General features: G+C 38.6%; 1 protein-coding gene across 1 annotated transcript; it reads right to left on the reverse strand.

The window, feature by feature from the left end:
- Positions 1–5356: 5356 nt before the first annotated feature.
- Positions 5357–10147, reverse strand: LOC112053083 (collagenase-like). Its single transcript, XM_024092365.2, has 5 exons — positions 9957–10147; positions 8073–8340; positions 7120–7218; positions 6817–7013; positions 5357–5549 (listed from the first exon to the last, which is right to left on the reverse strand). Exons 1-5 carry the CDS (start codon positions 10140–10142, stop codon positions 5445–5447), a joined length of 855 nt encoding a protein of 284 aa, XP_023948133.2. The 5' UTR covers positions 10143–10147; the 3' UTR covers positions 5357–5444.
- Positions 10148–10601: the final 454 nt, after the last annotated feature.

A 10601-nucleotide genomic window follows, 5' to 3' on the forward strand; every position in this document is an offset into this window, starting at 1 on the left:
TACTGTATTACACTAGTTGGAAACACAATTTATTGGCAAACAACAGAACCCTACAGAAAGGCTGCTACTCCAGAAGCAGAGCTTCATTGTGCTTCGCTGCAGATGGTTGTGCGTGTGAGCTATTTTTGTCACATTAATTAGGAAGTTACTCCAGAAGCAACGCTTTGTTTTGTTATGTTGCGAATAGTACATCAAGAAATAGGGCGAGTGAACCTTAATTAGATATATCACTCCTAAAATAGTTGCTATTACAGATACTAGACTACTCTGCAGTTAGAAATTCAATGTGCAGAAGCAAGGCTTCGCTGTGCTTAGCTGTGGATGGTACTCTGTTAAAAGCTTTTCTCGTTGTTTGACTTTAAAAAGACTGCTATGTAGGTACAGTGAAGTGGTAGTACACGTGGCCAATTTATTTTTCTCCTCACGTTGCCACCTTAGAAGGAAGGCTTTGCAGTGCTACGGTCCTGATGGTGACGCAGTAATGCGTGTTCATATTATGCAGATAGCACATAATATGAACTAACCATCGAACTGAAAGGTTGTTCCTCCAGAAGCAATGCTTCTCTGCGTGAACGCGGTAGTGCGTGGGCACCTCCAAAGATAGAAGGCTCACGTTTTCAGAATAACTATTATTCAATCAAATAGAATGGCCCATACGAAGGGACGCTGATGTTTTAGGCTTCGATAGTAACTCGTATACACATTATAAGTACACTATATGTATAACTTGTCCGCCCTAGGGCATAAAATGGTCACATACGAGATAACAGTAAAAGGACTAATATTTTATGAGTTTTGTATCCATAGTAAATCACCAGGGAAATTCGAATTTCGCTTATTTTAAGTAGGCCTTGTTTGTTCAGTCGTTAGCTGATGTGGTTTTTGAATCATGAAGTCCTAGGTTGGGCTATGAAAAACTGAACTTTTCTTCTTTCCAAGAAAGTTGTTGATATTTCACCTCCATCCCGTACTTCGTTAGTCATTAAGAGACGGTCTCCGTGGTGCAGTGGTATGCGCGGTGAATTTACAAGACTGAGGTCCTGGGTTCGATTCCCGGCTGGGCCGGTTGAGGTTTTCTTAATTGATCCAGGTCTGGCAGGCTTCGGCCGTGGCTAGTTCCACCCTTCCGGCAAAGAACCGCTAAACCATTTAGCGTTCCGGTAGATTTTATTTTTTTGTTTTTACAAAAAAAATAAAATCTTTTTAACAAAAAAATTAAACCGACTTCAATATCACAAAAAAAAACATACATACAGCCGAACGTAGAACCTCCTCCTTTTTGGAAGTCGGTTAAAAATAAGCTGAAAAGCAAAAAATAGCATCGTATATCCTACCTTCTGATCACTTTTAAGGCGGTGCCAACACAGTGATGCATTATCTCAAGCCGTTTAAATCATAAAATTTTAGAATTTTCAGACGGTTCTTTCCCGTGGTTTTCAGAAACGGCTTTAATTAATTAAAATTTAATTTAACAAACTGCGTCTATAGAATCAATGTTTCATTGTGTTTAAAGTATGTACACATGTGTGTATTACGATTCAAAATGTATAGTTGTGTAGTTTAAGGACACAGGATATATTTATTGGTGTTAAATATTTTCGATGTGTGAGTTTACCTCGTCCCCCTCAAAAAACAACAGACAAATTCGTTGATGAATTTCAGTGCGATACAAGTCCATTTGAAGGTAATTAGTCTGAGTAAGTCAGGATCCAAAGGAGATGGTCCAAAATTGTATGGAGCTCAGGATCAGTCATTATACCCTAGCGGAAATAAAAGAAGATATTTTTTTTAACTATTTTTGATTATACAAATCTACGAATTTACTTTAATTCTTTCGAAATAATATTCATTATCTCCCTAGAAAAGCAACATTACTATCCTAATAATGGCGGCTAGATGACGTTTTCAATGCAGTAATCGATTTGACGTTTGCTGTCAATTGTCATGGCATAGTTGCTCGATGGGCGCCATCTTGATAGAACTCAAAAGCTTGGGTTTTTGAGTTAGATTTATTCATTTTAATAAATTTTAATAAAATCCTTGTATTTTTTAAATTTTAATGATACGGAGTATAAGAGTGGACTTGAAATGGACCATCTCCTTTTTCAGCCATATAAAAGTGTGGACAGAACAATGTATCTAACTGAAACTACAGCAATATGCAAAACACTCAAATTCTATAAACTCTACAATAGTCTTCTACACAAAAGCTAGTACAATAAAACATTTCATATTTGAAAATTTGCGTTATTATATTAATTAGTATTGTAATAGTCCAGCCTTTGTTCCCACAAAACAAGAAAACGAGGGCAATTATCCCCTCTATTATAATAATTCCTGCGAGCGGTCACAAAGGCCGCGGGTTATCGTCGCTCGTTTCAGCACATTTCACCTACTCAGAGCTTTGCGACAACCAAATCTGGGTGAGGTTGGTACAAGATAATATACATTTTATGACTGTAGTTTAACTCTACATACAAACACATAGTCTATTATATGTAGGTACTCGTACTTACAGAGCTAAAGTGACTGGACTAAAACTATGTGACAGAGTTAGAAATTGTACCTACCATTTAAGAGGTTGTATTTTTTTCTTAAGATAACTAATGAAAGAAAAATGGAATGGTCAATTGTCGACTTATTTGTTTAAATAACTTTATATCTATTTTAAAATTTCAAATCCTCTTTAGCAAGAGGTTAAAGTTTTTTTTTTTTCAACTTTCCATCTTAATCCTCCTCGTAAGTGTCCCCGGTATGTATTTTCACGGTACATCCCTGAGTTTGGGTCACAAGAATTGATATGTGTACCTAATTTCAACTTGATTGGACTAGTACATTCGGAAAAAACAGACGGACGTTTAAATGTGCGCGAGTGGTATTATAAGGGTTCCGTTTTTGTACTACTTGCGTTCGGAACCCTAAAAACTGCAGAGTTCTCAATTCAGGAATGACAAAGTCAGAAATAACAAAGTAATATACTTATCTTTCTTTTCGCGTTAAGTGCGTGCGCCCAAAAGTGGGAACATCCTATAAAGGTTATGTCAAATTTAATTTCAGCGAGCATTTTAAGTTTCTTTGGGAGATATCTTTAGCCTTCATTTGCGCGCCCCCCCCCCCCCCCCCCCCCCTTCAAGTAATTTTGATAAAGGGCATGCTGCGCCACTGTCTTAAGACCCTGTGATAGTCAGGTATAGGTTTACGAGGGCTATAAATACTTACTCGTACCATAGGTAAGTACTACACCTAATTAAAATACGAGTTTGGATAATTATTGGATAGTTAACTCTGACATTATATTTTGCACACTAGTCGTTTTGTGGATTTTATAATACGAAGAACATATCTTGCAAATAAATGATTTGATTTTGAACAATTAGCTACGTTACCTCGTAATCGTCATCATCATTATCAACCGATGGACGTCCACTGCTGGACATAGATCTTTTGTATAGACTTCCAAACATAGATTATTAGCGTTATCCAGAAATAGAGTTCCTGCATGAAAACTGAGTCTTTAGGAGCCCCACGGCCACTATCCTACTAATCCTACTATCCTACTAATATTATAAACGCGAAAGTTAGTATGGATGTTTGAACGTTTGGATGTTTGTTACTTTATAACGCCGCTACTACTGAAGCGATTTAGCTGAAATTTGGAATGGAAATAGATTTTACTCTGGATTAACACAAAGGCTACTTTTTATCCCGAAAGAATCCATGGTTTCCCGAGATTTGCGAAAACTGATGATTTTGATGATGAATGTTTGTTACTCTTTCACGCCTCAACTACTGAACCGAATTAGCTGAAATTTGGTATTAAGATATATTATAGCCTGAATTAACACATAGACTACTTTTTATCCCGGAAAAAACCATGGTTTCCGCGGAGTTTGTGAAAAACTAAATTCCACACGGACGAAGTCGCGGGCGTCTGCTAGTTACCAATATAATTGAGTGTGTGCGACCACCCTTTCACCATTACCGCAATAGATCAAACCGCAGCTGTCAACAGTGAGTCAGTGAGCCGTGAGCCACACAACAAACTCAGTTAATGGTAATTAACAAATAAATCAGCGCCGACCCTTTATCCCCTAATTACCGACCAAGGACCATTACGATGCCAAATTGTTTCCCTTACTAACGACACTTTAATTTATTTACTAATATGTATATGTATGTATTTATGTAATGGTCATCGTCGTTATCAACCCATATACGGCTCACTGCTGAGCTCGAGTCTCCTCTCAGAATGCGAGGGGTTAGGCCAATAGTCCACCACGCTGGCCCAATGCGGTTTGGCAGGCTTTACACACGCAGAGAATTAAGAAATTCTCTGACGTGCAGGTTTCCTCACGTTGTTTTTCCTTCACCGTTTGAGACACGTGATATTTAATTTCTTAAAATGCACACAACTGAAAAGTTGGAGGTACATGTCCCGGGCCAGATTCGAACCCACACCCTCCGGAATTGGAGGCAGAGGTCATATCCACTGGGCTATCACGTCTCTCCCTGTCATCATGGTCTCCATGTCAATGGTCATCACTGTCAGCCTATTTCAACGGTCCTCTATAACCACCACGAAACAAGTCCCATAGACGCGGCGTAATGTCTTATCCTCATTAACAACGCATATTCGGGCTCACTGCTGAGTACGAGTCTCCTTTTAGAATGAGAGGGAGGCTATAATCTCTCTTATCAATGTCTTAATTGCAAAATGTTAGTACTATTTTATAGTAACTAATGAAAAGTAAATTGTTTCTTTAAATCGATTCCTCATGATTATTTCAAGTAGGTATATTTTCCCCTAAATTCATATAGTTTACGTATAAATAGTTCCTTTCTCCTATGTATAATTAATTATTTAATATATTATAATTATATATATAATATTTAATATATTTAATTATATATATAATATTTATGAATATTATAATTATATATATATTCATAGGAGAAAGAAATTTAACTCTATTATTAAAGCCTACAGAGAGCCCAGTGGATATGACCTCTGCCTCCGATTCCGGAGGGTGTGGGTTCGAATCCGGTCCGGGGCATGCACCTCCAACTTTTCAGTTGTGTGCATTTTAAGAAATTAAATATCACGTGTCTCAATCGGTGAAGGAAAACATCGTGAGGAAACCTGCATACCAGAGAATTATCTTAATTCTCTGCGTGTGTGAAGTCTACCAATCCGCATTGGGCCAGCGTGGTGGACTATTGGCCTAACCCCTCTCATTCTGAGAGGAGACTCGAGCTCAGCAGTGAGCCGAATATGGATTGATGACGACGATTAAAGCCTACGCTTGTTTGTACATTTTTGGAAGTAGTAAAAAAAAACATTTCCCTCTTTTTGAAATAGGTTTTAAAACTGTTTAATAACTAATTAAATGTAAGTTCATACAAATATATCACATCTTCAGTTAGCTGCTAGTTCTAGCTCAGGTTTAGCTGTTAGCCTGTATCCATGTAAGGAAGGAGGTGACCCGGGTATACACAGAAGGATATCCGGATTGACAAGCGTCTGCTAAGCCGAACGATACTATGCCCACCTGAAACAATCATTAAGAGTGTGCAATATGTAATTTGGTGGTTACAAATGGTTCTGGATCTCAGATTCTGGAAAAGTTAGAAGCCTGATATTTGGGTAAATGGGTTATGACTACATAACGAAGCTAACTCTTTGAAATATCATACAAAATGATACATGAAATCATATAAATATCATTACAAAATACACAATTTGTAAAACTTTTCTCGATAGTTTATTTTTTGAAAAATACATGTCTTGCTCACATTTTGCATTCAATCTCAGGAAACTTATTTTCTTAAATTTTTGTTTTGTATAGAAAATTAGGTATATATCTTGAACATGGCCATTTTGTTTTTCGTTATGTTGTTTAATTTACTTGCAATTAGGTAAAAATGGTTTTGGCGCTCACGTCATAAAATTTGCTTCGCGCGTCAATCGCTTCGTGCTTTTCACTCACGTGAAAGTCATAATTCGGCGTCTCGCTTGCGCTTCGAATTTTATCTATATCGTACCGACGCGCTGCGCGCTCTTAAGTATGTTAATTTTATATCATCATTATTATTATCAGCCGATGGACGTCCACTGCTGGACATAGGTCTCTTGCGTGGACTTCCAAACAAAACGGTCTCGAGCCGCAGCATCCAGTGACTGGAATTTTATTTCAAACTACCTACTTTATTTACACATAGTATGATTCTATAATACACTAGCAGACGACACGCGGTTTCACCCGCGTAGTTCCTGTTTCTGTAAGAATACGGACATAAAATATAGCCTATAGCACTCTAAGATACTATAGCGTCTCAACAGTGAAAGAATTTTACAAATCAGTTCAGTAGTTTCCAATTCAGTGCAAATAAACAATAAAATCCGACGACTTTGACTTTTTCCGAGGTTCGTGGAAGCCCTGAATCGCAACATTCTTTATTATAATATGCTATACATGTAAACCTTCCTCTTGAATCAGTCTTATAAATTGTTTAAAACTGTATTAAAATCCTGAAAACTAGGCACTCTACATGCCAAATTTCAGCCCGATCCGTCCAGTGGTTTGGGTTGTGATAGATCACTATGTCAGTCAGTCAGTCACCTTTGAGTTATATATAGTTTAATTTAGTTTTGTTATTAATATTATTCTTATCACTTAGATAATCATGTTGTTGAATTAAAAGGTTCTCAATCAGTTCTGGTGGGTTTTCTGGTGTATTGTCTAATTACCTATAAAGTCCAGGGTTCCAAGTCTGAGTCAAACAAAAATTTCGTTGTAACATGTAGTAAAATCTTACCAAAGTCCGTTTATTCTTCCACACAACAGTCAACGGTCCCCCTGAGTCACCGTCGCATGTGCCGACTTTACCAGCACCGCTGGTGCACATGTGACTCGCATGTAGAGACATGTCAAAGCTGCTCTGACAGGCGGCGTTGGTGATGATGTTCAGGTTTATGTGGTGCAGGGAGGTTGTGGTTGGGAAACCTTTTTGGGCTGAAACATTAAGTCATTATAAACATTGAGATACGTACTTCTGTACGATAAATAAAGTTACGATAATAATATAAAAATGGCAATTAATATTCTTAAAAAAACATACCATCCCTAACTTTTCCGTATCCAGTGACCACGCCCTGCATACCAGCAAACTGTTGGTTCGCGTCAGCGGCTGCTGGCAATGGAATTGCTTGGATGCTACCTACGAAGTGAAAACGAGGGATTTACAAAGACAGAAATACACGAAAATTGTCATATTCCTTTATCGGCTTGACGATTTCTCTGATGCTGTTAAGAATGGTTCCTAGAATCTTGATATTCTGTCAACAATTACTACTAGAAAGCGGATCAGATGGATAGATGGATAGTCGACTATCCACAACTGAAACGCGTTATGGAAGACCGGAAAGCAGTCTCGTTACATTCGAAACTTTACTTCATTCCTGGAGGGAAAATCCTCATGGACACCCATGCTGGGTAGTGCCAGACTCTTACCGGCCAAAAACAATTCCGACCTTCTAAACGCTGGTGTCACTGCCATAAAAAGCCTACCACCAACGTCGCGAATCTTTTTACCTCTCATTCTTTCTTTCATCCTTCTCCTTGATCTTCATTGTATATTCCAGAAAGTTTTTAGCTCCGTTTAAACTGTTTTTTGACCTTCTTACCAAATTTCGATTCTCCAAGTAAGGTAAAGTTATGCGAAAAATTCTGGAGATGAACCTTCGTTTCTAAACTGTACTTTGAAGCAATGATGACATTAAGACCTCTGTCTTTTGTGCCTCAAAGAGCACATTTAGCTGATCAATGCACACGAGAGAAATATTACCATCATCATAACATCTAGCTACTGATGGACATTGACTGCAGGACATTTCCTTTTGTAAGCATTTCCAAACACCACGCTCATGAGCCGCCTGCATCCAGCAACTCCCTGCGACTCGTTTTATGTCGTTAATCCACCCAGTGGAAGGTAGACCAACATTACGCTTTCCAGTGCGTGATCACCATTCCACCAGGGTAAAATTCATTAAATCGGGATAAAATTATACTTACTACTAAAGGTAACCTTGGTTATCTTAGCCATTGCGATGTCATTGGTGATGTCCTTCGTGTTCCAGTTGGAATGGGCGGTTACATCACTGGTGTCGATCCTGGTGCCGCCGGAGAATATCTTGACGGAGCCGAGGACGACGGTGAACTTCTTCGCTTTGATCTGACCATCCCACCAGCAGTGGGCGGCTGTGAGGACCCTCGTGTTGGAGATAAGAGCGCCTCCGCAAAGAGATGTTGAGCCAGTAGTAAGGGTGATGACTATGCCCGCCTAATAACATAATATAATATACTATCTGACGCCGCGCGGTTTCACCCGCGTAGTTCTTGTTCCCGTAAGAATACGGGGATAATATGTAGCCTACAGCCTTTCTCGATAAATGGGCTATCTAACACTGAAATAATTTTCTAAATCGGACCAGTAGTTCCTGAGGTTAGCGCGTTCAAACAAACAAAGAAACAAACAAACAAACTGTTCAGCTCTATAATATTAGACCAGGCACTCGCACGGTGAATCCATGGATTGCTAGGATATTCGTCTCATATTTCTCCTTGAAACCTGCTAGCTTTCAAAGGCACCACGGCAGCAACTCCGTAGTCGTCTACTGTATTTACGGTAGGAGAAAGTATTGACAAACTTTTGGTGGGCAAACTACTGGATCAATGAAGCAGTTCAAATATTACTGTCCCTATTAATTTCCACGTAATGAGGCGTAGCAATATTGACCCAACATAATCTAGTTAGACACAAGCTCACATCTAAACTCAATTAGTTTCAGATAATTAATGACCGGCAATCGACATCTGTGCAGTGTCTCCGAGAACCGGCCACTTGTAATACTGTAATTAATAACTGTACTGTAATTTGCGGGGATAATATATACTTAATATAATTAAGTAGCAAAATAAACAAAGGAAAGGCTATGTTGGTCGGCCAAGGGCTGGATGCTAGCGACTCGAGACCTTGGTGTTTAAAAGTCCTTGCAAGAGGCCTGTGTCCAGCAGTGGACGTCCATCGGCTGTTAATAATGATGATGATGGTCAAAATACTTGGACATTGTTCACGAGATTACCATTTAGAATGTTGAGTCAACTGTTATTGCTTGTTTTAGTCGTTTGAGTCAATGGTATTTTAGTGAAAGCTTCGACCAACAGCTTAAGAAGCTTATTTAATGATTTATTTATTTTGCTATCATCCGCGAAAAGTCGACGAACCCATGCGACAACGTCATGTTGGGTCCAGGCCCAGGTCCGACAAAATACTCTCTACGTACGTTTCATCCCGAAACTGGAGCATCCTCTGCAATTGCACGTTGTAGAGTCAACATTTCGCGGATGATATCAAAATAAATAAATCATTATAATAAATAAATAAATAAATAAATAAATAATAATAAAATAAATAAATCATTATAATAAATAAATCATGATGAACTTCCGCAAAGTAACGCCTGTATCTATCCAATACCTTAAGAAGCGTTCACTTGACTGTTGGATCAAGGCTTGGATACAGAAGGCAGGCTTGAGTGTGATTGTGAGGAGGTTCCTCACTCTGGAGTCAAGAACATCGGTTGCGCACTCAAAAGTCTTGTTGCGAGCTGGATTTTTTAAACATATTATGCTACTTTTATCCCTTAAAATTCATAGTTCCCGCGCAATTTGTGAAACAGTATTTCGATCGTCCGCTAATCTACACAAATGTTATAAAGAGGAGTGACTCAAAAACTACTGGACCTATTTGAAAAATTCTTTCACCAATAGAAAGCTACACTATCAGGGAGTAACATAGGCTATATTTTATCCCCATATTCTCATGGAAATTGGAACTACACGGGTGAAAAGGCGAGGTCGGCTTCTTGTATCAACATAAAAATATTGAAAACTCACTTGGTACGGATACAAAGTAGTAGTAGGCACTTCGTTGCCTCCGACTATTCTTGTGACATATCCCTCCTGGCTCATCACTATAAATGCCTCCGGTATACCCACCGCTGTGTGGTAACCCTGCCCATTGTAAAAATCACATTTACCCGAAATGTATAAAAACTGAGTTAAAAACAAAATGAACCACATTGCAACAGCTCTGACTATGTACTGGTGTTTGTGTGAGGTGTTTATTTATAAATATCGTTTACACGATTATAATTAATTGTGTTTATCGATAACTAGCTAACCGCTGGTCCTTGGTTCGATCCCCTGCTGGGCTGATTGAGGTTTTCTTAATTGGTCCAGGCCTTGAGAGGCTTCTGCCGTGGCTAGTTACCACCCTATCGACAAAGACGTACCGCCAAGCGATTTAGCGTTCTGGTACGATGTCGTGTAGAAAACGAAAGGGTTGTGGATTTTCATCCTCCTTCTAATAAGTTACCCCGATTCCATCTTAGACTGCTTCATCACTTACCATCAGGTGAGATTGTAGTCAAGGGCTAACTTACAGACTAAACTGACAGACATAATGAAGAGTTTCGTTTTATAATAATATGTATTTAATAGATATTTAGTCATAGATAACACAGATATATTGATAAGTTA

Source organism: Bicyclus anynana, chromosome 17, assembly GCF_947172395.1.
Source record: "Bicyclus anynana chromosome 17, ilBicAnyn1.1, whole genome shotgun sequence".
NCBI classification, from domain to species: domain Eukaryota; kingdom Metazoa; phylum Arthropoda; class Insecta; order Lepidoptera; family Nymphalidae; genus Bicyclus; species Bicyclus anynana.